Source organism: Phytophthora cinnamomi, assembly GCF_018691715.1.
Source record: "Phytophthora cinnamomi strain GKB4 chromosome Unknown Contig20, whole genome shotgun sequence".
Classification (NCBI taxonomy): Eukaryota; Oomycota; class Peronosporomycetes; order Peronosporales; family Peronosporaceae; genus Phytophthora; species Phytophthora cinnamomi.
Window position 1 is genome coordinate 212,782 of NW_027150953.1, and position 24,650 is coordinate 237,431.

A 24,650-nucleotide genomic window follows, 5' to 3' on the forward strand; every position below is an offset into this window, starting at 1 on the left:
GCTTTCGATGATACTCACTTCTCAAACTCTCCACGGTGACCTGCCATCCACTTGCCATTCCTTCCCCGCCAACATCGAATGCTCGTAGCCCCGCATCTCCGAGCTCTTTTCGCTCTAATACTAGCATCAGGAACCTACGCTGATAACGACTTCCAGGAGGTGGCAGAAGTTTGCGCCGGTGCCGGACAGTTCTGCGGCAATAGCAACATCGGACCGAACTGCTGCCCAAAAGGTGAGTACTGCCAGCCATGGAGCCCGGCCTACTACCAGTGCGTTTCCCAACCTGCCAAGTGCGGCGTCCCCGAAGCCGGTGTCGACTACTGGGGGAACGACATCGCAGACATCACCAGTCTGCTGCTGCCGGAAGAATGCTGCAACCGCTGCGCCGACACCCTCGGCTGCATGGCCTTCACTTTCGTCAACGCTTCGTGGGACGGCAAGACGCACTGCTACTTGAAGAGCGCCATCGGCGCCAAGAAGAGCATCCCCGGTGCAGTGTCGGCGGCGGTGACGTCTCCTCGAACCTCGTCGTGCTCCACGCAGGTGGGCGGCTACTGCGGCAACAAGGACTGGTCTCTCTGCTGTCCGTACGGCTCGTACTGCCAGCCGTGGAACACGGGATACTACCAGTGCATCAAGGCCCCCAGACACTGCTCGACTCAGCTCACGGACGTCGACTTCTACGGCAATGACTTGGGTGTCGTGTACGGTCTTCACCCCACGGGCTGCTGCGAGAAGTGCACGCAGACGGCTGGCTGTGTCGGGTATACCTTCGTGAGCGACAACCCGGGGAAGACTGCGTGTTACTTAAAGAGCAGTATCGACGGTAAGCGCCGATCGGTGGGGGTCGTGTCGGGCAAGGTCGACCTGACGGGCGTGAGCCACATCCATGCCAAGATTCGTCGCGGGGAAGCTCGGTCGAGGGCTGTGAGTCTCGGTGCGTGGCTCGTGGCTGAGTACTGGATGTCATGGGACTCCTACACACTTTGGCAAGATATACCTGTGGACATTGCGACGCAAGGCGAGTACGCCGCCATGAATTTCCTGGGCGAGGACAAAGGCGCCGCTGCATTCTCAGGCCATAGACAGACGTGGGTCACCGAGTCCGACATCAAAGAAATCGCCGACACTGGTGTGCTCAATACCGTCCGCGTTCCCGTAGGATACTGGATCGCCCGCGACGCCGTCAATCTACCTGGTGATGAAGGTGCCAACTTTGCCCCTGGCGGGTTGAAGTTCCTCGACGTACTCATCAACGACTGGGCTCTGAAGCACAACCTAGCCGTCATCGTGAGTCTCCACGCGCACCAGGGTAGTCAAAATGGCTATGCTCATAGCGCGCCCGTCACTCTCGGGGCCATCGACTGGAGCACCTCGCACACAAACGTCAACAACTCGCTGGCGTTCGCAACGTTCATCGCGGACAGATACAAGGACAGCCCCGCCTTCCTCGGGATGAACCTCATGAACGAGCCGGCTCCACCCACCGACCGGAAGGTGCTGATTCACTACTACATCGACGCGTACAACCGCATCCGAGCCTCCAGGAACGACTGCATCATACTCGTGTCTCCGCTGGTCACCGAGCAAGATCCGAGCGGCTTCGACGGCATGATTCGGGCTCCGGTGTACGAAAACGTGTGGAACGAGATCCACGCGTACTTCATCCGCGGGTACGAGGACAGGAGCGAGGCGTGGATTCTGGACCACCTGGACGTGTTCAAGGAGCACAACCTGCAGCGGCACACCAAGGGTAATCGACTGTTCGTGGGGCAATGGAGCATGGCGGGCCCTCCCGACGAGAAAGGCATGTTCCAGGATATTGGGTGTTTTCATGAACTGGGGCGTAAGCAGCTCGCCATGTTTAACGAAGAGGCCACAGGTGGTTGGGCGTTCTGGTCTTGGCGGCACTCCGATGAAACATTCACATGGTCTTTGCGGACACTTATTCGCTACAATGATATGAGCTTTAGCTTCGAGCTGAGCTGAGGTGTGAGCACAACGTCTTGACTATTTCATGTCGCTTTGAGTGTTTCAGAGATTTCCTATTTCGGTTATGTTAAAACTATAGATGCTATTTCATGCGCTGGAAATGCACTTTGGACCATGAAGTGCGATTAAATTTACAGCTTCAGGTCGCCATCCCGGATCACCTTGCGCATGGACCACCCTGTTCTTTTGGTCGCATCGTCAGAGTGGCGCCACGACCAGAAAGCCCAGCCACCACTAAGGTCTTCGTTGTACATAGCGAGTTGTTTGCGATAGAGCTCGCGGAAGTTGCTCATGTTCTGGATGATGGTAAATTCGTCCGTGGGGTTTCCAATGCTCCTCTCGCCCATGAAGAGGTGGTTGCCCCTGGGTTACTGTATGATAGTAGGTTTCGCTGTCTGTACGAGCCCAGATACGCCAAAATCCACTCCTCGCTCACGCCTTGAAATCTCCAGACGAAGTGCACGCGAATCTCATTCCACACGTTTTCGTACTCTCATTGACGCAGGAGCTGGTGGGGCGGACACACATGTCCGTATTTCTCAAACTCTGTCAATAACGGACCCCAAACTGAATTAGTCTTAAATTGCGGACCCCAGGATACATGTATCCCCAAATGAATCGTACAACAACTCAACGTTAAACGAAATAGCCTCGTCACGAAGAGTTGTGTGTTATCCCATCTAGTGAGCATTTTCATTGGCTTGCTTACGTTCAGGACAGTTTGAGGTAGCCTGTCCTAATTAGATACCGCATCGACCAGCCCGTGCGCTTGATGGTTTCATCCGAGTGCCGCCACGTCCAAAATGCCCAGCCACCTGTGAGGTCAGCGTTGTAGTAGGCCAGTTGCTTCCGCCCGAGCTCGCGGAAGTTGTCTAAGTTCTGGGAGATGACGGTCTGGTCTGGAGGCCCTCCCATACACCATTCTCCCAAGACGAGACGGTTGTTAGTCGGCGCTGCCTTGAAGTGAGTCTGGTCGAACGAGTCGACTTCCGCGAGGATCCGTTGCTCCGATACTCCATCGTAGCCCCAGATGAAGTACACATGAAGGTCATTCCACACGTTCACGTACGCCGGCGCGCCGATCATTCCGTACAAGTGATCCGCGTCTTGTTCATTCAGGAACGTTGTCACGAGCAAGATGCACATGTTTCCGGTCGCTCGAATTTGCTTGTATACCTGAATGTAGTAGTTCTGCAACGCCGTCCGGTCGACGGGGGCTAGTGGTTCGTTCATCAAGGCCAGGCCGAGGAACTCCGGGCTGTTCATGTAGCGAGCTGTGAGGAACGTTGCAAACTTGAGCGAGTTGTCGATGTTGGTCTGCGAGGTGCTCCATCCAACTTTTCCCATGGTGACGGGGGCGCTGTGCTCGAAGCCGTTCTGACTCCCGTGATGTGCGTGGAGACTAATCATCACCGCCTACTGTATTTGACGGCCCAGGTGTTGATCAGAGTGTCGAAGTACTTGAGTCCTCCAGGGGCGAGCATGTCGCCCTCGGTACCGGGCGAGGCGGTGGCGTCGCGGATAATCCAGTGCCCGACCGGCACACGGACAGTGTTGAGCACGCCAGCGGCCGCAATCTCCTTGATGTCAGCTTCGGTGATCCACGTTTGTCTGTGCTTCTCGAACGCAGCAGTTCCCGTTGTCTTGCCGAGGAATTTCATGACGTTATATTCTCACTGTCAAGCCTGGTCGCTGGCACACCCGTCCACAACGGGGAATCCCACAACATCCAATACTCGCTGACGAGCCACCCCCCGAGGTTTACTGCCCTGGACTTGGCGGCACCACTGCGGATCTTGGCTTGGATATGATTTGATGCCGTACTTGATGAGACAGCAGCAGAAATCGCGCCCGGGTACGATTTCTTGTTAGCGACCTCAACGCTTTCTTCAGATAGCAGTGGGGCTTACCATCCCATCCAACATTGATGAACGTGAAGGCAACGCAGCCGGACAAGCATTGCAGCAGTTCTCCGGAAGGGTAATTCCTGACGGTTCACTGAGGTCGCCCCCATAGTAGTCCGTGCCGACCTCAGGCATACCGCACTTGGCGGGCTTGGGGATGCATTGGTAGTTGCCCGGATTCCATGGCTGGCAGAATTGTCCAGACGGACAACAGTTGGGACCGACCCGGGCGTTGCCGCAGTTCCCACCGGATGCCGCGCATGCCTTAGCCACCTCACCCGAAGCGTAGGCTCCGAGGGTCAAACTGGAAGCGGCGATGGCTCCAAGTGCGAGGAGGAAGCGTGGAGACGAGCAGACCTTCCTCGCCATAGTCGATGTCGAAATGATGTGAGACTTGAGATTGGTGTGTGCTTGCTTGCTTTCCGACAGCGTTTGCAGAATGACGAAAATGTGGAAGTGAGCTCATGGGAGCTCGGATCCTGCATTTCCGTCAAACCAAGGAGTGTGAAGTCATCGGCGACGATGCTACGTCGACAGGTGCTGATCCGAGTGCCTGAGGTGTGTACTACCGAAACGATCTAGTTTGCCTGCTGTGTGCAGCCACCACCTTCTAACTGCTGTGGAAAGCGTTCACCTTGCTTGCAACCAGTTAGCGCTCATACCAGCGAGCCCACACGAAACTCTTGGGAAAACCTCCCGCCTGTATGGAGGTTATTCACCGCGCCTGTCGTCCAAGCAACCAGGTGACGCCTGTCAAAACGCTCAACCCCCACAAGAGTGTCTCATTCCCCCACTACACTGACCGCCCTCATTGGTTGGGCCTCCCCTCACTACCCTCGCCACACCCGCCGCAGCCATGGAGCGCGCCGTGACGCAGGCGCTGAGCGCGACGCTGCGCGGGCTGGACGAGGCCATCCTCGAGTACGTGAGCGGCGCCGTGGCGGACCAGCTGGCGGACGAGGTGCCGGCGGACGCGGCGGCGCTGGAGGCGCAGCTGGGCGAGAGCGTGGCGCCGTTCCTGCTGAGCTCGGGCGTGTGCGCGGACGAGGCGGCGGCGGCGCAGCAGTGCGCGGCGCTGGCGGCCAAGCTGCTGGCCAGCCCGGAGCTGCAGGCGCTGCGCTTGCAGGCCGGTGCGGGCGCGAGCTCGGATGCCGTGCGCGTGCTGGAGACGACGCAGAGCATCGAGGAGCAGGCGCGCAAGGACGAGGGCGCGGCCGACGCGGAGCAGCTGCTGGCGCGCATGTGGGGCTTCGACAAGATCCGCAAGACCACGAACGACGAGCTGGAGGCGCAGCAGTCGGCGCTCTCGGCGCGCCAGGTGCGCAAGCAGATCAAGCTGGAGCAGCTCACGGCCGAGCGCGAGGAGGAGCAGGCCGAGCTGGACCGCGAGTGGGAGGACGCGCGCTTCCTGCCGGACCTGACGCAGGACACGGGCGAGCGCGACATCCACGTGCCGCGCCTGACCATCAACTTCAAGGGCAAGACGCTGCTGTCCGACACGGCGCTCAAGATCGTGGCCGGCCGCCGCTACGGCCTCGTGGGCAAGAACGGCGCCGGCAAGACCACGCTGCTGCGCTACATCTCGCACTACGAGCTCGAGGGCTTCCCGCGGCACATCCGCATCCAGCTGGTGGAGCAGGAGTCCGCCTCCAAGCTCAGCAAGGACGACCGCAGCGTGCTGGACGTCGTGCTGGCTGCCGACTACGAACGCACTATGCTGCTGCAGGAGGAGAAGGAGCTCACGGACGACGAGGCCGCCCACGGAGCCGACCACAGCGTCCGCCTCAAGGAGATCTACGACCGACTCGTGACCATCGACTCGGACACGGCCGAGTCCAGGGCGCGCACAATCCTCAGCGGCCTGCAGTTCCCAGACCACGTCGTGGACGGCCCGGCCAAGGCGCTGTCCGGCGGTTGGCGCATGCGCACGGCGCTGGCCGGCGCGCTGTTCATGGCGCCCGACCTGCTGCTGCTGGACGAGCCCACGAACCACTTGGATCTCGAGGCCGTCATCTGGCTCGAGCACTACCTGGAGAAGTACGACAAGCAGATGATCGTGGTGTCCCACGACCGCAACTTCCTGAACGCCGTGACCACCGACATCGTGTACCTGACGAACCAGAAGCTCACGTACTACAAGGGCGACTACAACACGTTCGAACACACGATGAAGGAGAACCTGCGCCAGCAGCGCAAGGCCTACGACGCCCAGCAGATGAAGATCCAGCACATGCAGGAGTTCATCGAGCGCTTCCGGGCCAACGCCAAGAAGGCGCCGCTGGTGCAGTCGCGTGTCAAGGCACTTGACAAGATCCTGCGCAACGAGCTGATAGACGAACCCGAGGACGAGCACGCTTTCCGGATGCACTTCCCGCCCCCGGAGCCGCTGGGCCGGCCTATCATCGCCGTGGAGGATGTCGGCTTCCGGTATACGCCGGAATCGCCTGTGCTGTTCAAGGACGTGCATCTGGGCGTGGACATGTCCAGCCGCATTGGTATCCTCGGTGTGAACGGTTCGGGTAAGTCGACGCTCATCAACATCATGATCGGCAAGCTTCGTGCGAAGGAGGGTTCGGTCACGATGAACCCGCGTCTGCGCGTGGCCACGTTCACGCAGCACCACGTCGACTCGCTGGATCTGTCCAAGTCCGCCGTGCAGAACATGCAGGAGATGTTCCCGGGACACGAGCCCGACGAGTTCCGTTCTCACCTCGGCCGCTTCAACCTGTCGGGCGAGCTGGCGATCAAGCCCACGCGTACGCTTTCCGGTGGTCAGAAGTCTCGTGTTGGCTTCGCGCTCATGACATGGCGTCTACCGCACGTCGTGGTGCTCGATGAGCCCACGAATCACTTGGATATGGAGACCATTGACGCATTGATTGATGCGCTGCGCGAGTACAAGGGCGGTGTGGTGATTGTCTCTCACGACCAGCACTTCGTCACTAGCGTGTGCGAGGAGCTCTGGGTAGTGGGCGACCAGAAGGTGGCGCGCTTCCGCGGCACCATGGGTGAGTACAAGAATCGCGTGCTGGCTAAGAAGTGAGCGAGTGTATCATAGACCCCCGCGCTCTCTCGTTGCAGCTGCTGGGGACTAGACTGGCTAGAACACGAGAAAAATAAACGCAGCAGTGCCTACTACCAACGGGAAGGAATATGTAGGCTGTTTGGCATACTACGTAGTATTAGGACGGTACGTTCCCTGTAGAAGATCGTCGTGGATCCTTCTCGCCAAGGCCACTTGTAAATCTGGTCGAAAGATACCCATGCCGCAGTAGAATGATTACTGAAATCAAGACCAGCACGTCATCCTGTCGTCGAAGTACTTTGAATCTCTCTCGATGCGTTTTGGCTTTCATAACGAGTCGAGCTTGATGTCTTGAAGCGGTCGATGCTGCCTCCACGGGGAACCGCTGAACCTTGTTCTCCAACACAATGAGGAGCTCTACCATTCCTGTGGCATGGTCACCGAGGAAAACCGTTGATCGTTTTCCCAACCGGAAGTTAACATGCGTGTAGGTTCGATGCAGCCCCGACCACCAGGTTTTCTCTCCAGGCCTGTCACTTTTCATTTTGCGTCTTCAGACGCGATCTACCCTACACACGTCTCCAACGATGTCCTCTCCGCGGCCCTTGTTCATCGCGCTTGCAGCGGTTGAAAGCACGGGAGCCGAAAAATATATTTATTGAAACTATATCTAAAATTTCCGTTCTGATAATTTATTCGTCGTTTGAATTGATTGCCATCACGATGTTTATTTTCTAGGTGACCAATTCAATATTTGCAGTATTTCATAACAATTATTCATTTCGACCATTTTGTAATGTTGCAACAGTATTTATTTAACAAAATGATCAAAACAGATATACTTTATATTGTCGGCTTGCAACTTGCAAGCCTCCCACTTCATCAATATGGAATGGATGCCTGAACAATGCTCGCTCGGAATAATAATATAATACAATAATTATAGTATTGTATTGACGGAATAACATATTAGTGCGAAATCGAGATTTTCGTAAATATGACATTGTAGCCATCATAAATACTGTGTTTTTCAAGGTGTGGAGTACCTTCGTTGTCTGCATAGAACGGATAACACCGATGAACTTCGCCAGTTCCAATCAACCACCTTATTCCTATAGTTGACTAGTGCCAGACCGAGTTCCTGCCAATTGGAGGTGTGATACTAGGACCTCAATCACATTTTTTGGTAGGGAGTTTCGCAATGATTGCACCGTTTCGACCCTAACAATTTTTATACTTATTGAAATATTTATTATTGGTGATCGATGTGCCGTACCTCACAGAAAGAGTGCGTAGCAAATACTAGTAGTAGAATGCCAAAACCAGATTTTCGAGCATTTGATTTCGTTTGATAGCAATTTCTTAACACAAAGAAAGCAGTTTCCAATCGCTTGTTAACATAATATTTGATGCATTATCGTTTTACCAATCTACTGTTAGACAAAAATAACATTACAATAGCATTCGGCAAAAAAGTATGTCGACTTCCTGGTCAGTATTTTCCCAGGACAAAAGATTGGCCTCATATGGGATGCCACCTCAGCCCACACGTGCCAGGAAGTGATCGATTATTTGGGAGTAAATGGGCTCATGTATAAATTTATGACTGCTGGCGTGATGTCAATAATGCAGATCTGCGATTTTTACGCCAACCGACCTCTAAAAGTTGCCATCAAGAAGATATTATTAGGTAAGTACAAAGTAGATCGGGTGCAAATGATCCACCGAATCGAAGAGGCTGTTTATATGGTGAACGAGCAGCAGGACTCGGTGCGCAAAATAGAATACGTGTTCAACCACCTCGAACAGGACCCGCGACAGCCCAATAACCACCATTTTCAAGAACATATGGGTCGACTGCAAGACAACAAGGTTTTACCATTCGCTCCTCCTGAATCAGACATATGAAACCATTGAGTAGGGAAGCTGCAGAACGCTTTCCAGGTTTTGAAAATTTCCAGGTAAATCTTACCATAAAGAATGCATATTTGCCTTGTCAACTAATGGTAACAAGAGTGCCAAACAAGCTGCACCCAAAGCATTATTTCTGTGAGGTACGGTATTGTCGTAACTTATTACGCGATTTTCAAAAACCAATTCAATTTTATTCTTTATTTTCCGTGAACAAGATGCGGATCACTTGATCGGTGCTCCAGACTACGCGAACATGTGGAATGAGATCCACGTATACTTCATTTGGGGCTGTGGTGGCGTCTCGGAGGAGCAACAAATCGACACGTACAACTGAAGGCAACGCCGACTAACAACCACCTCGGCTTGGGAGAATGGTGTATGGAGGGCCTCCAGACCAGACCGGCATCTTCCAGAACTTGGACAACTTCCGCGAGCTCGGGCGGGAACAACTAGCCTACTACATTGCTGACCTCACAAGTGGCTAGGAATTTTGGACGTGGCGGCACTCGGATGAAACCATTAAGCGCACGGGCTGGTCGATGCGCTATTTGATTAGGAACGGCTATCTCAAATTATCGTGAGCAGATGCTTTGAAAAGCAAGATTCTAAAGGTAAACATGAACACCTTCACCATGCTAAAAACCTACGGAAAGCTAACACTAAACTACATGCACTCAAAATGTTTTACTTTAGGCCACCCCAGATGTTGGTTTGTTGAGCTCCTATCCGGACCTGCTCATTGTTAGTTTCGATTCTGCGAAAAAAAATCCAGTTTCTGACGATTTCTTATCCGACTGGGTTGAAAACGTCATGTTTTGCCGTGCAAGCCACTCTCCACTTGTCAGTTTGTTAAGGTGCTATTCGCAGCGTGTAGTGCTCAAAAGCGCTAAACGATTGTTGATCACTTAAGTAAAACGTCTCCCTTGAATCTTTGCGCACGATGCTCTCGCCTCCTATTTTGACAAGCCTAGAAGCTTCATTGCGGCGTTGAACTCCTCTCTGGTCATTTCTTCTCGTTTTCGTGCAGCCTGGAGCCCAATTTTCAGATGAATTGCCGTCATGTCCTTTAAAATATCTGTGACGGCTTTTTCATCGTCCAGCTTCTTAATGATCTCGGCGAGGCTGGCATACTTCTGAACTCGCTCTTCATTAGGTGCTGTCATGTCGCTCTCTTCTGGATCTGTGACCCGAAGCATTCTCTTCCTGGTGCCACTACTGATCATAGCGTTGATCGCGAGGTCGGGAGAGGTCTTCCACACGAGCTTAGACTCGTCAGTATTCGTGAACACTGCGACGACACTGTTGCGAGCAAAGACTGCGATCCCCATGGCAACGTAGAAAGCAATGCGCATGACTGTGGTGGGGGGATTCTGCTGCAAGAAAGTATAAGTGGAGTCTTGTGGTCTTGAAAGCGAAATGTGATGTGAAGCAACAAACCAGCCAACGATGGTGGCCGAACGTTCGCCCTCATACATGTACTACTGTATTGCCGCCAGTGCATGCTATGGACAGATACGGAGGAATGGGTGGATGCTGTGGCGTTAACGTAATATGTACGGTAGCAAATCTGTGTTACGTTTTTAATTTTACCTGGGTACTGTATGAAGCTCACATCCCATGATTGTTCATAGGTACGGACCTCAACTCACTTCACGCGAACAATGTCAAATGCGATTCTGAAGGGAGCTTGGCGGGGATGGCCACAGTAGAGGCTGCAAGCAACACTATCTCAGGCTCTTTCAACTCGTTATCTCCGTCTTGAAGGCCGCATTTCTTCTATGTTGTTGGATATTACAGGCCACTTTGGTGCTGTAAATACAGCCGTGCACCTCTACTGTAATTCGACAGGGTAGACCAAATCACATCTGCAAAACCATCAGTTGCGGTGGAGACCAGAAAACAGACGCATCGAGAGAACTACAGAATATAATTACGTTAATTAAGTATACTACAATAGCTCCACATTCGCATGCTTTTGGTCGAGGAGACTCAACGAGACGAAGGAGGAGGATGGCTGACTTCCCATGGTGTTTGCAATGAAAAGTAAAGTGAGATTTCATATTGGTTCTGTTCGCGCCTAGATTTGAAACCACATCTTGTACTGTGTCATCGTTGTCGTCATGGGAGCATCCGATGTACATCATCATTAGGCCTGGCAGGTTATCGTGTCATACAGACGTCCCCTCAACTATACGCAGTGGGTACAAAACCAGTATATTATGCTGTCAAAACATAAGGATTTCGTATATCATGCAAGCAGATATGACGGGGTACAAAACGAACAGGGTGCACATACGAGGGGGTCGTCGAATTAGAGGTGAACGACTGTAAGTTGGCGGTGCACCAGGGACTCTGGTCGTCTTGAGGTACACCAGTGTACCTGCCAGAGAGTAGCATGAAATGGTGGACTTAGTGTACAGATATTGCTCAAGATGGCAGTCCTTCGCCACAAACGAAGTTTTCGAGTTTTCATGAAAAAAGAAAAAGAAAAAAATTGAGCATGTAACACTACCGTAAACAAAAAGTAAACATAAAGCATAATATGCATAATATGCAAAAGTAAACAATTGCATAATATGCATAATACGCTATTGTTTACTTTTTGCTTGCTGTATTATAGCGTCACAAGCTCAATCTTTACATATTACAGTACATGTATGCAAGGCCCTGGTTTCTCCCGTTTGGAATAAACTAGCGATTCTGATTGGCTGATTATCCTCAGAGGTACCATTACCGCATAACAGAACTCATAGTTCGCAGATATATCATAATTCGCACCTCGGACTGACCAATCACAAATCGGCGACGTTATAAATAATTCCTTAATTTTTACATTTAACTGAAGGTTATAAATTTCATCGCTTCAAAACCAGTCAATTGGGGCTTCACAATTGGATTTCGCACCAATCCACCACCTTGCTTCACAACATCCAGCCACCAAACGTGCCTGCTAGCATGCCTCCTACCGGAAGGAATCGAACCACGGACAATGGCTCTAAACCTAAAGTGTACCCATGAGTGACCTAATTTTTGGGTGGTCTTTTTCTTGCAGGTACGATCTTACGATTTCGACGCGCCTTGGGTGCGAATTATGAGTTCTGTTATGCGGTACCCTATTCCACACCTCCTGGTGAGGATTTTTATTCCGGGATAGGCATTCGCGTGGTTGCCAAAGGCGACGACGCTGCAGCGCTCGTACCATTTGCGCGGCGGTTACCTTTTCAGCAGATCGGTTGCCGATTTGAACTGGGTCTGGATCAGATTATATTTGGTCCCATTTGTGATTTGTGTGTACTCTAATCGATAGAATCTGATCATGATCTAGATCCCAGATCCGAGAAAAAGTTACTAGCAGCCTACATAGAAAACTACTTCTAGGCAACACAAAGACCAGATTTGATGAGACTATAATTTCTTTGCCAAAGTCGTTTGGGTCTGCATGTTTCCGCAGCACACTGTCTTCACGGTTACCTATTTTCGCATACGGATCGGACTTTACTTCAGGCTTTTCGGGAGGATTGACGAACAATGGGACCCTCGACAAGTGAGCTCCTCGTTTGCACCGCCAATTTCGCTTCGCTCATGGCGGGCAAGGCGTCGATAAATAGATAATAACTACTTCGCAGTGCAACTACTCCGGACCACGCGCCGACCATTGCAGACCTCCGCTTCGCTCCGGTTGCAAATGGTCTCTCTGAGGCCTCTTCGCACAGATGTCGCTCATCCTGTGTTTCTTTGTCTCTACATGACGCCGAAAATCACCTAGATTTTGTCCGCAACTGACTGTGACGATGATGCATCGCCAGTCTGCCTACCAACTTGCAACAACCTGCATCCAGCAACCTGAAACCAACACTAGCAGCGTCCGTTTCCCAACGGACTGACAGGCACACGCAAGCTCCCTCTGGAGCCAGGTAACAGCCGTAGCCCAGAGCTCCTTTCATTTGCTTCATTCAATCTATCAGTCTTCAATTTTCCTACTCTATCTCAAGTCCTCCGCAAGACTCCGTTCTACAGATCACGTGACACTGACTGTATGGGTACGATTCGGTCGCCCCGGGCTACGAAAGCATAAGCCAGGTATAAGGTAGATGCAATCCCGCAACATTTCCTCTTGAAATTATAATCTCAAACAATAATTCTGAACAAAGTAAAAGGATACCAGTTTTAGTTGTTACAAACTACGAAATAGTCCTGCTATAAGCAACATTTAGTTGACCTAACTTCCTTTTGAGTGTGTATATTTCAGGACTAATTGTGATGTATTTTCTTGATCTGTTCATTTGATCAGATTATATCGGTTATATAACCGAATATAATCTGACCCCTGACCCAGTTCAAATCGGCAGCTGACTGCCGATTTGCTGAAAATTCTATTAATACCTGGGCGGCGGCTATTGCGGCCATCACAGCGCGTTTACGAGCTGATAATGAATACCAATTGACTGCCCGAATCGGAAGTCCTCCATCTACACAGTTGTTTGTACAGTGCCGACCAAAAGCATAAGTAGCATGCCTTTTCGTGATGTTGTCGCGGAAACGAGTCGAAAGTTCACCACGAGCAAGCTCAATACTCTAGACCAACTTCCAGTTGTCGGAAATTTCACTCGAGACGGAAATTCCATTCAAACAGAATAATGCCGATTGCACTCGGGGTGAGGTCTGCATCAACCCCACTTACCGTGTATCCCTCCTCCATACCGGCGACTACGGAGTGTGTTATCAGAAGTGCTGTTGTGTCGTGCGGGAGTCCGCATTTTCCAACATTTGGACAATTTCCGGGAGTTGAAAAAAAAAACAGCTCAGTGTACTACAACGCGGACGCCGTCAGTGGCTGGGCTGTCATTCGCACGAACTAACCTGTTCAGAACTGCACTCGATTCAGGACGGCCAGCGCGTCTCAAGGGAAAATGAAGGCTGATTAGATTGTTCGGGTGTTAGCTGCACAGGTGGGCTGCTCAAGCAACGACCACCTCAACTGGTTACTCTGGCATCTCATACTCACGCTAGTTTCTCGTAACACCGCCACTGACAACGGTCTGACCGGATCTAGACTCCAACACAATCAAGCGTATGGTCGATGCGCTATTTGATGAGCCTGAACCTGTCACGGGCAAATTCATTGAGATCAGGGATGACACTCGCTTGGCAAGATTCTAAAGGTGTTCGTAAATACGATCACGAATAAATACAGCACGTATTATAATCACGAAGCTATCTCAAACATTTTTCATATTGCTCATCCCGACAGTTTCGGGAGCGACACCGAAGCAGACAAGCGTCCTGAAGATTTTCCGTCTTGAGCAAAATTTCCGACAACTGGTAGTTGGTCTGTTGAGCTACTGATTTCCGGGCCTGCTTGTGGTGAGGTTTCGACTCGTTTCCGCGACGATACTTCAGCTCCCCTTGGCGACGTTACTGGCGGCGGCAGGCTGCTTTGTGGAGAGACTGGGACACCACACACCGGACTAGCAGTTGAAGTGCTTTTGCGTCGTGTTACAAAGGTAATACCTCCCTTCAAATTGCTAATACCACCGAGTTTATCGCTCCCCATGAATGCGGTGACGAGGTCCAACCCGTATATCTCTTCGATACTTTTGTCGCGACTCAAAGAGAGTACATCATTAAGAAGTTGAGCAGCCCCACCAGCATTGCTTCGGTTGTTGTTGCCTGGTAAGGCATCAACGTATCCTGTGTCCTTACCACGCCGTCGATTTTGCGTTTGAAAACGCCGCGATTCTGCAACCAACCAATCTGCATCAACGTTCTCTGACGTATCAATAATCAAGATGGGAGGCGGAGACTCACTGTCTCGAGGTCCGTGACTAGCACTGCCAAATCGATTATCACCACTTCCAGTGTTGATGGCAAAGACCTCTATCCTCCCTTCGTCAGTGACAGCGACGCTTTTTAGAAGACCCATACCACTTAAACTCTTGTTGTTACCTTGGCTAGAGGTAAGGGCTTCAAGTCCTTTAGCCACAACACGAATTCCATCTAGCGAAATGCAGTTCTGGCGCAAATCGACTTCTCGAATCCTCCCGGTTGAGGTATCAGCACCAAGAAGACCCAACACCAGTTTCTTCAGGAACACGAGCAATCGACCCATGCTCTCGCTTGTGAGGCGATTACAGCGCAAATCAACGCGCTCTAGTTTTGATGCGCCTTCACTGTCCAGCATCTTCAAAACTGGCCGCAGATCTTCATCAACTAACCAACACTCGCGCATTTCCAGACAATCGGAGGCAACAGAGGCGGATCTAGTAAATGCGTCAGCAAACTTCCATACGAGCTTGGATTTGGCTTTCTGCACGGTGTGGAACTCCGCTGTAAGTTCAGTAAACTTCTCCGCAAGACGCTGTCTTTTGTCGATAACTCGCTGCTTTTGCTCCATGCTCTCCCGGATAACATTTTCAGATTGCTGTCGAAGTACCTCGAGTTGGTCTTTTAACAGAGTCTTCTCAAGATCTACAGCTGCTCGAGCCTGGGATTCGCGATTCACGTCTCGTACCAAGCGATGGATCCGCTCCTTCTGCTCAAGAGCGAGGGCCTCTTGTGCACGTAAAAGCTGCTTCGTTTCTCGATGTCGCAACTCCTGCTGCTTCTCTTGGACGAGCTTTTTAGCAAGCCCCTCATTCATCCCCTGAAGCTGCTTTTGCAGCACCGTTATTTCACGCTTCGCTTCGCCGAGGAGTTTACTTTGTTTCGCATCGGATGCAACCGCACTCTCTTTTTGCGAGGCCAGCTCGGCCTCGAGCTGCTTCTTCCACTCAAGCGAGTCTTGTAGCACTCGTTCGAACTCCTGCATCCGGCACTGTGCAGCTAGCAGTTGCTCGTCTGCGCTCTCTCGACGATCAACCGCTTCATGCAGCCGAGCCTCAACATCTTGTAGCTTCAAAGTGAGGTCGTACTGCTTGTTGCGTCGCATTACCAGCTCGCTCTGCACCTTCTCGATCTCCATCTGATAGTTCAGGTGAGAGGACGACAGCTCCTCTTGCAGAGCTTTCCTCTCTCGACGAAGCTTCTCCTGCAAGGAAGTCACCGCTGACGCCTTTTCCTCCGCTTGTCTGGTTTGATGCAGAACCTCCACTTCACTTTCAGCCGAGCGCGCTATATGTTCACGATGAGAATTACGAAGCTGCTCGCACTCGCGCTCGCTGTCTTCGAGCCTGGCTTTGAGCTCATCTGCATTTTGCTCCTGAGCCTCGAGTGCCTGCAAGAGCTTCTCGTTTTGAGTCGTTGCGATTTCCATCGCTTTTTCACGACCCTCAGCCTGGCTGCGACTCACCTGCAGTGCGTCGATCTCTGCCTCCAGCCGATCGATCTTCCGCTGACGTCGCACCAAATCGTTCTCCTTGGAGATGACGTTCCTCTGCAGTTGCTCCAGCGCAGCTTCCAATTCATCCAACTGCACTCGAAGTTGGTCGTTCTGACCCGAGAGCAGCCACACTTCACGCGTCTTGGCCTCAATCGCGTCGTCTCGCAGTCGAATGAGCTGGTTTTCATGAAAACTCCGTGGCGAGAGGCACGCGTCTGCCTTCTCCGGCTGCAGCTCCTCCACGTTCTTCTCGAGTCGACGGATAGTTCCCTGATGTCGATCCAGCTCCTTGCGCAACCGCTTTTCCGTCTCCGCTGCGGCTGCGAGTTCCTGGGTCTTCTTCACTAGCGTCTGCTCCCTGGCGTCCAGCGCTGAGCAAACCATAGCAAAGTCCTCTTCATCTTTCTTCACCTGTTCACGAAGCTCCTCGGTCTGAACATTCGACTTCTGCATCCTCAAGTCCAGCGCTTGCGTCTCTGCTGCCTTGGCTTCGAGTTTGCTGGTCAGCGCTCTGATCTGCTCCAGCAGCTCGTCCACGTACTCGGTCTTGCGAGCCAGCAGAATCTCCTTGGCGTTGATCTCGGCCGCCTGCTTCTCTGCGAGCAGTTTGAAAGCTTGGGCCGTGTCATCCAGCTCGACGACTGTCTCCTCCAGCTTCTGAATTCGTCCTAGAAGCGCAGCCTCGCGGTGCTGCGGATCTCCTTCATCCTCTTCGACTTGATCCCCCGGCCTGCCTCCACCCGCGTGGTCGTCCGACATGAATACCAGGCGCCACCGCACGAATTCAAATGGAGCGCACGTCTAGCCAACGGTCGCTCGAGCACTCTGCGATCTTCTTAGCCGATGCCTCGTGACGACGCGCAGCATGTTGATCTGCTGCCAGCAAATGCATCGGACTGCATCGCTGTGTGTGGTGTTCATATGGATATTGCAGCTTCTAGTGGTCGTCGAGCTGGTACCGTTGACTTCGACTGCAGCGCAGTCGCTCGTGGTGTCGGAGGCCAATTGCTCGATCGCGGACGAGGCCCAGAACGCGTCCGTGGTGCTGACCTGGAATCTGTTCGACGGAGCCGTCAACTACACGCGCATTTCGCATTCCAGCGAAGCGCTGTTAGCGTCCAGCCCCTCGTTACCCGACCGGTTGCTAATTCTTGGCGGCATCGAGTACGAGTCTGCGCAGCCCGTGGTGAGCAGCCCCGTGCTGGTCTACAACATCGCCACCAACGCGTTCCTACTGCCACAGGACCAGATCTTGTCTGCGGTGTCTGCAGCCTACCAGTCCACGGGCACAACGGTCGAGACGGTGTTCGTGTCTCCAGCCAGTCGAGCGGAGCACGCGTCCTTCATCAACCAGGACGGAGCCGTGTTCATCTTCGGCGGACGCAGTCGAGAGTTCGTCAACGATACGTGGCGAGGCTGCGTCGACGCCAGCTCGACCAACATCGTTTGGGACGAACTGGTCACCGCTACCGACGCTGCTGCCGTCGCCGCAACCCCCGTCCCGCGCATCGGCCATTCGTTCACGAAGGTCTTCGAGAACAGCACCATGATCGGTGCGCTGGTGTTTGGTGGTCTGTCGGAAGACTACGTGGAGCTCAGTGGGCTGCACCTGGCCTTGATCACCAAGTCTTCGTCGTCCTCATCGACGCCAGCGTGCACTAACCGCGGACCGAAACTCACCTGGCGGATGTTGCAAGCTGGACCCTTGACGGATTCAGGCGCGGTGCCCACTGCCCGAGCGTACCATGCTGCTATGACGCCGTCCAAACTCTTCATGTCCACGAAGCTCTCGTGTTTGGTTGTTCACGGAGGTAAAAGTATGATTGAAGGCACCATCTTCAACGAGCTTTGGCGGCTGTGCCCTCCATCGGTGCTCCCTACGTCGGTGCCGGTGGAGAGGATGAACCACACCTGGGAATTACTGACGGAGATCGGAACCACTCCAGGCGCTCGATACGGAGCGAGCATGACGTTCGTGGACGAAGGCAAACTCGCTCTCGCCGGGGGCTCCTACACGTTTCCAAGCGACTTTCTCAGCGACACATGGGAGCTCAATGTGAATGCAACACAGTGGATTCGCCTCTCCTTCACAGAAGACTACACGCCTCCGCGTCGTGGCCACACGCTTACGTTTTTCTCCACAGCCACGCAGTTGTTCCTCTTTGGTGGTCGAGATCGCTACGCAGTTGTCCAGAAGCGGATGCAGGCAGCCTACTACGGGGCTCCGTTCTGTGCAGTCGGTTTGAAGATCACGTTCTGCTCGGCCACCTCCAAGTACGTCTGCATTGCGTGCCCAGCCGGATCGTATCTGGAAAGCGGCTCGCGCAATTGTCTGCAGTGTCCACAAGGAACATTTTCATCTGCAGGGTCTGCGGAGTGCACGCAGTGCCCCGCCGGAACGTACAGCACCGATGTGGGTAAAGACAGCAGCTCGCCCTGCACATCTTGTCCTTCAGGAACGTTTTCGCAGGCGATAGGTGCCGTGTCAAGTGCTGCGTGCAATGCATGCGCGGCAGGAACATTCACCTCGTCTCCTGGCTCTGTGTCGTGCTCGAGTTGTGCTGCCGGTACGTTTTCCAACGCCAACGCTCCAACGTGCACGGTTTGTCCGCAAGGAAAATGGAGTTCTGTTGGAGCTGGCATTTGTTCAGATTGTGCTGCTGGGACGTATACCCCCAGCACCGGATCAACCGCTTGCTTCTCTTGCCCAAGGGGATTCTTCAGTAACCAGGGCGGCGTGACATGCACCGCTTGCCCGATAAACACCTACAGCTCGTCGATAGGCGCTTCGGTTGCGGCATGCCAATCATGTCCTTCATACGCGTTCACAACTGCTTCTGGCCAAACCGAGTGCGAGTACTGCCCGTCAGGCTCGACGTGGAATGGAACTACATGCCAATCGTGCAGCAACGGCTACTACGCGTCAAGTGATACCAGCGGAGCGTGCACTGCCTGCCCGAAGGGAGCTTACGCACCAGACGTTGGTTCGTCTAGCTGTCAGAGTTGCCCCGCTGGAAAATTCACGAGCACGACAGGATCGACAAACTCGAGCGACTGTCAGCTTTGTGCTGTCGGGTCATTTCTCAATGGCGGCGTCTGCCAAACGTGCGGTGCGGGTACTTACCCTGAGCCGAGCGGCTTCTGCTCCTCTTGTGCTCCTGGAAGCTATTACTCAGGTGGAGGAACATCAGGGGCCCAGGATACGTCACTTGGCTGCGCGTCGTGTCCATCAATGAGTTATAGTAGCGGACTTGGAGCCACAGGCTGTTCAGTCTGCGCAGACAATACCTACTCGATGGAAGCGTGGCGGAACTGCGTTTCCTGTAGTGCCTCTCAAGCATCATTCCCAGGCTGTGTCACCGGCCGAAACGGGTTTCTATGCTCGGGGAACGGGAATTGTATCTATGGAGGCTGTGCTTGCAACGCTAGCTGGGTGGGGGGCGACTGCAGTGTGCCTGTGGATAACGCAACTACCCCTGGAGGCCCAGCAGTGTTGTTTTTCACCAATGCACCACTTCAGCTCGTCAACGCGTCAGCACAAACCATCGCGAACGATATAGTAGTTCAGGTCGCTAGATCTGGGTATGTCAACTCGTGGCTGAAGGCAACGATCGCATGGGGCTCCAGCAATTTCACTGCTAGTCCTTCTTCACTTCCCGCTTCACTCGATTTCGCACCAGGAGATTCACTCAAGACCATCCAGATCCCGATCGAGCAGCTTTCACCGAGGACTGGCTGCCGATTCTTCTCTTTAGTATTGCAAGACGTCTCTGGAGCGAGTACGAGCGCTGTATCATCCGATTCTGACAATAACCTGACTGTGTACGTTGACGACTTGAACGGTATCTCCAGTGGGGTGACCGGGAATTCCGTATCTTCGACGTACTCGAGGCAGGGAAGCGGCACTGCACTTGCCGCAGTGACCTTGGATCGACTTGTGACTACGCAACTCACGCTCACGCCTCAGACGACCGCTGCAGCTACAAACTTCGGGGTGCTTCTGCGCGATCAGCCTTTGAATTTACTGATTGTTATCGACTTTTCTGCTGCATGGGTGAATTCATTTGTAAGACTACTGGCTGCTATCATCGCTCAGCTTCAGACCGTCTATCGAAATGTCCCTGACGGCGTTCGACTGGCACTTCTGAATGGCACTACCAACCCATCTGCAGTGTTTTACCCCGATCTCGCAACCTTCTTCAGTGGTGTCCATGTGCTCGCTGGGTCTAATACATCCGTCGATTGGAATTGGATAGCAAGTGGATTGTCGGCAAATACCCCAGCGTGGCCAGCTGCAGACCGCCGGTATATGCTCATTGTTGCAGGAGATGCTCTGCTAGCTGGTGGATCTGTTACTCCACCACCAACTTTGATCACCCAGTTGCGTTCACAAAGCGTCTTCGCGTTTATGCTTTCTCCGACGCAAGTGACACTTGCCAGTGAAATCGACGTGATGAAGAGCGTGGGGTATGGTACAAAATCGGCTATTCCGTCGGTAGTTCGGCAAGCATTCGAGCAAAAGGACAGCGTTCTGCCTTCGAACGTGAATATTCTCTCGGACCCCGCAGGACTTGTCTCCTCCGTCCAGGTGACTGGGTTCTCCAGTGGTTCAAGCTCACTCCCAGTAGTTCTCGTTACACTGGGGTCTTTTCCAACGCCAGCACAAGTGAAAGCAGTCTCCTCGCTGTCTGTCACGATTGCTGTACCTGGCGGTTTTTCGATATCGATCCAGATCAGCGAGCCTGGTCACGCATGCTTCCCGCCGCAGCAGACAATCGCAATCGACTCGCTTCCTCTCAGCGGTTGGGCTGATGCGTGGTATCTCTCCACATCGAGCGACATTGCGCGACTCTGGAAGCCCTCCACTGCATCGTCAACACTGGTCATGGCGGTGCATCAAACCACAGCACTGCTGCGAAAATCAACCAGCACGGTGTTATCGACCTCCGACTCAACAACAACAAGTCTCCGCTTATCCAGAACCTTCCCGGGCTCATTCTTCGCAGCGGGACTGTCCTTGGCTTCGCGAGGATACTGGAGGTCAGCTTCCGATAGCGGCACGGCAGTTTGCAACATCCAACTGACGATGGTCGGCGTCAACAAGAGCCTGACGTCGTACAGCGTGGTTCCTTTCGCGTCGGTTGTTGTTCCGGGAGAATGGAATTACGGGTACTCGCAGACAACTATTCCTTGGGAGCTGAGTAGTCTGACAGCCACGTTGGCTTGCAACACGTCATCTCCTGGTGTTCTTGTCGAGTGGGCAGCGCTTGGTATCCTCCCTGACCCTGATTTTGCGTGCATGTGTCCTCGCGGGTTTTACCACGACACGCTCACCGACGAAGGAGATGAAGGAGCGTGTGTACGCTGTGCCGCGGGATCGTACTGTGCAGCAGGAATCAGGCGCCAGTGTCCCGATGGCACATTTTCCTTTGGGAAAGCGGCTTCTTGTGAAACCTGTCGAGACGGCTGGATTTGCACCGACGGACTGGCACGCCTCTGCGACCCAGGAACTTATTCAATGCCATCATTTACCTGCGGCGTTTGTCCGAGTGGTTATGCGTGTCGGAACGGGATGAAATCGATTTGTCCGGCTGGCATGTTTTCTCGTCCGCTGGCTAGTCAGTGCCAGAGCTGTCCTCCTGGAACAATTTCTCGCTCGGACGGGTACGACGGGTGCTATCATTGCTGTGACCAATTAGTATATCGCAGTTGAAACTTCTGACGTTGTGTTCGCCCCTTGCTGTACTTCAGGTCTCCCACTTGCGATCTATGTCCGCTCGGGTGGACGTCGAACTACCAGCGCAATCACTGCATTCCCTGTCCGCCCGGCGAAGCAACGCTCTACGCAGGACAGCATCCCTGCTCTTCGTGTGTTGCAACCTCGTTCCCCGCTCGCAATCAACCTGAGGTATGCCTTGCATGAACACTCATCGCCTTCTCTCCCAGTACAATCGTGGCATCTATTTATGAGCCATACCAGCACATGTGTAAACGTCTCTTATACACGCGCTACGAAGGCAGCCACCCGCTGCTTGATGTCGTTTGCAGCCCTGTCACGAGAACACGGGTCGAGTTTGGTGCGTCAGATTACGCTGGCATTCGAACAAGCAAATGACGAACGACATACGAAGTCCAAACCTCTGTGCCCGAAGAACCACCCCTTCGCTGGCTGCTGGCTTATGCACATCCGAGTAATCAGGAATGATGCGTTGGCCGCGAATATCATCTCGCGCCTTGCCATCGGCGGCCTTCTTCGCTAATTCAGCCCGCATCGATACAAGATCGCTCAGACATTCACGAATAGGCTTCTTAGCGTCGAACTCCTCCTCCAGCGTAATAAGTTCGTAGCAGGATCTACAAGCACAGGCATGAGCGTGCTAACCATGGATTCCCACCACTTGACGTAGACAAAATTCATCTCACCTGTCCGTACTGCTAACAAACCCATCAGCAGATACCCTGCCGCTCTCGACAAGTGATAGTAATGCCTCAACGGCATAAAGCTTGATAAAGAATGCGTACGCTTCAATTCCAGCTCGACGAGATGACTCGCGCATGTAGTTTTTGCCCAAACCACGCACTTGCTTATCTGTGTACACGCCTTCGCCATTAGCCAAGCTAATTTTTGCTGTACCTTCGGCAGCTTCAAGCTCCGCGCGCGCATCTACATCACGCAAGGAAGTGATCAGTGAGAATCCCGTAGTGATCCCTTCAAACCCAACAACACCTACAACACCAATCTACCTTTCATGTACTGGATAATTTCTGGGCGGAAAATGGCAGCCTCTATGTGTGTGCGCTTGGACTTGTTGCGAGAGCGGAACTTGTCCTCATTCCGAAGCACAGTAAAAACACTGCTAGAAAGCACCCACCTGATCAAAACAATAGCAACAGTTACCAAAGAAAATGTTAGACGCGGTACGGAGGGTCTGGTGAATTCCTTCAAGACGTACCCTGGTGAGATTTCGTTGATAGCCGGTGACAGCGACGGAATGGTGTGAGCTGGAGTATTAATGAGTGCGAAGGGCATCGCAACTAGCTGCGGGAGGGTATTGACTGCAGTAGCAATCACCGAATAGGGGGCTTTGACAAAATTGCTGGGAAACTTGACGTTACACCCCAGACCGAAAAACACTCCTTCACCATGGAAAAGTTCTTGGTCCGGCGCCTTTAACGTGTGATTGCTGCCAACGTTCGCTCCATAGCCAATGTTGCCTTTGCCCTTCGGCCAAACCGAAGCAATCAGAAGCGCCTGGTGGTGGAAACCCACAAACGGCCCCACAAAGCTGGAGGTCACCTCGCCTTCTGCAACAGACGTGTTGGGCCCAATCACGGAGCTCATGACGACGCCGTGCCGCTCCACATGCGACGTATCGCACAAGAAAGCACCTTCAACGACGCTTAGCGCCTCGACCGTCGAGTTCCACTGCACGATCGAGTCGCGGACGATGCTCTTCATTCTGACAACAGACGGCTCCTCCGCCGTCGACAAAATCGTGGAGTTGCCGACGTCACTGTCCTGCACGAGGGCGTGCTCGCCCACAAAAGTCCCTTCGACACTGGAACATCCTCGCACACGCGCGTTCCGCGCCACAATGGCCATGGGCGCTTTGATCTCGGCCACGTACTTGTCCACAAACGCGTCGTACGTCTTCAGGAACTCGAGATCTCCTCGTCGTGTAGCGACTTCCGCCCCCAGTGCGAATGGGATGTCCGCGACGACGCGGAGGTCGCGCCCGCCAGTCTCCACCCCCACATGGAGCAGGTGGCCGTTGCCGCAGGTCGCGTCTTGCTCTGCGGGGCCCGTGACGCTGCCGCACTGGATGACGACGGCGCGTGTGTCCACGAGGACGTCTCTGAGCACGAGCGTGTCCTTGACCAGCGCGTCGTCCAGCACCACCACGTTGCTCAGTGCCGAGTTGAAGACGCCGCAGCGGAATGGGATGCCGTCCACGTCGTGGCTGTGCGAAGCCGAGAAGCTGCCGAGCGCCACGCGGCCGTGGAACGAGCACTGGCGGATGCTGGCCGTCTGCAGCGGCGCGTGCTCGCGGGTCTTGCGCACGTTGCGCCAGTCGTCAGCTGCGCAAAGGGCAAGTTGAAGTTTGGAATCAGATGTTAGCGGATAAGAATAGGTTATGAGCCCGCATCTGATTCCAGCAGGGAAACCTCGCCTCACCGGAGTTGCCGTTGGCCTCGAGCGCGCGGATCTCGGCCTGCGAGAGCGGGAAGAAGGCGCGCGCGAAGTCGTCGCGGCGGGCCTTGACGTACTGCACGTGGTCGGAGGCCAGCAGCGCCGCCAGGTCTGGCGTCGGGGCCTGCTGCGGCATGGTTACGGCCGGAAGAGTGCGGAACCAGGAGTGTGTGCGCTCGTACGAACATGGCTCCAGTCCGCATTAACCGGTGCCGATTGCTCACTTTCGCTTAATCTCTGTATTCGTATCGCTTCAAACCGCCGCACTTATTTCGGACCGACACTCTAATCCACGTGCGCCACACT

At 53.5% G+C, this 24,650-nt stretch overlaps 8 protein-coding genes across 9 annotated transcripts; 3 read left to right on the forward strand and 5 right to left on the reverse strand.

Annotated features, from left to right (window-relative positions):
- Positions 1-78: 78 nt before the first annotated feature.
- Positions 79-1,989, forward strand: IUM83_18481 (Glucan 1; the record flags this gene model as incomplete). Of its 2 annotated transcripts, none has more annotated exons than XM_067943484.1 (1): positions 79-1,989. In XM_067943484.1, the coding sequence occupies one exon, from the start codon at positions 79-81 to the stop codon at positions 1,987-1,989; it is 1,911 nt and encodes a 636-aa protein (XP_067795642.1). The 2 variants fall into 2 exon arrangements, with proteins under 2 accessions (XP_067795642.1, XP_067795643.1); XM_067943485.1 differs by having other exon boundaries at positions 403-1,989.
- A 134-nt stretch (positions 1,990-2,123) lies between these two features.
- Positions 2,124-2,339, reverse strand: IUM83_18482 (putative glycosyl hydrolase family 5 protein; the record flags this gene model as incomplete). The annotated part of the gene is made up of 1 exon (XM_067943486.1): positions 2,124-2,339. One exon carries the CDS (start codon positions 2,337-2,339, stop codon positions 2,124-2,126), a length of 216 nt encoding a protein of 71 aa, XP_067795641.1.
- Positions 2,340-2,703: 364 nt separating this feature from the next.
- On the reverse strand, positions 2,704-3,653 carry IUM83_18483 (putative glycosyl hydrolase family 5 protein; the record flags this gene model as incomplete). Its single annotated transcript, XM_067943487.1, has 2 exons — positions 2,704-3,369; positions 3,423-3,653. 2 exons carry the CDS (start codon positions 3,651-3,653, stop codon positions 2,704-2,706), a joined length of 897 nt encoding a protein of 298 aa, XP_067795580.1.
- Positions 3,654-4,752: 1,099 nt separating this feature from the next.
- Positions 4,753-6,939, forward strand: IUM83_18484 (ABCF/EF-3b transporter-like protein; the record flags this gene model as incomplete). The annotated part of the gene is made up of 2 exons (XM_067943488.1): positions 4,753-6,681; positions 6,760-6,939. The coding sequence occupies 2 exons, from the start codon at positions 4,753-4,755 to the stop codon at positions 6,937-6,939; spliced, it is 2,109 nt and encodes a 702-aa protein (XP_067795640.1).
- A 2,849-nt stretch (positions 6,940-9,788) lies between these two features.
- IUM83_18485 (putative secreted RxLR effector peptide protein) lies at positions 9,789-10,187 on the reverse strand (the record flags this gene model as incomplete). Its single annotated transcript, XM_067943489.1, has 1 exon — positions 9,789-10,187. The coding sequence occupies one exon, from the start codon at positions 10,185-10,187 to the stop codon at positions 9,789-9,791; it is 399 nt and encodes a 132-aa protein (XP_067795579.1).
- Positions 10,188-15,018: 4,831 nt separating this feature from the next.
- On the reverse strand, positions 15,019-16,912 carry IUM83_18486 (Rho-associated protein kinase; the record flags this gene model as incomplete). Its single annotated transcript, XM_067943490.1, has 2 exons — positions 15,019-15,045; positions 15,125-16,912. The coding sequence occupies 2 exons, from the start codon at positions 16,910-16,912 to the stop codon at positions 15,019-15,021; spliced, it is 1,815 nt and encodes a 604-aa protein (XP_067795595.1).
- A 127-nt stretch (positions 16,913-17,039) lies between these two features.
- On the forward strand, positions 17,040-22,076 carry IUM83_18487 (signal peptide protein; the record flags this gene model as incomplete). Its single annotated transcript, XM_067943491.1, has 3 exons — positions 17,040-18,427; positions 21,773-21,817; positions 21,905-22,076. The coding sequence occupies 3 exons, from the start codon at positions 17,040-17,042 to the stop codon at positions 22,074-22,076; spliced, it is 1,605 nt and encodes a 534-aa protein (XP_067795639.1).
- Positions 22,077-22,151: 75 nt separating this feature from the next.
- Positions 22,152-24,480, reverse strand: IUM83_18488 (uncharacterized protein; the record flags this gene model as incomplete). The annotated part of the gene is made up of 6 exons (XM_067943492.1): positions 22,152-22,203; positions 22,292-22,507; positions 22,577-22,817; positions 22,898-23,025; positions 23,107-24,232; positions 24,330-24,480. 6 exons carry the CDS (start codon positions 24,478-24,480, stop codon positions 22,152-22,154), a joined length of 1,914 nt encoding a protein of 637 aa, XP_067795582.1.
- Between the last annotated feature and the right edge of the window lie 170 nt (positions 24,481-24,650).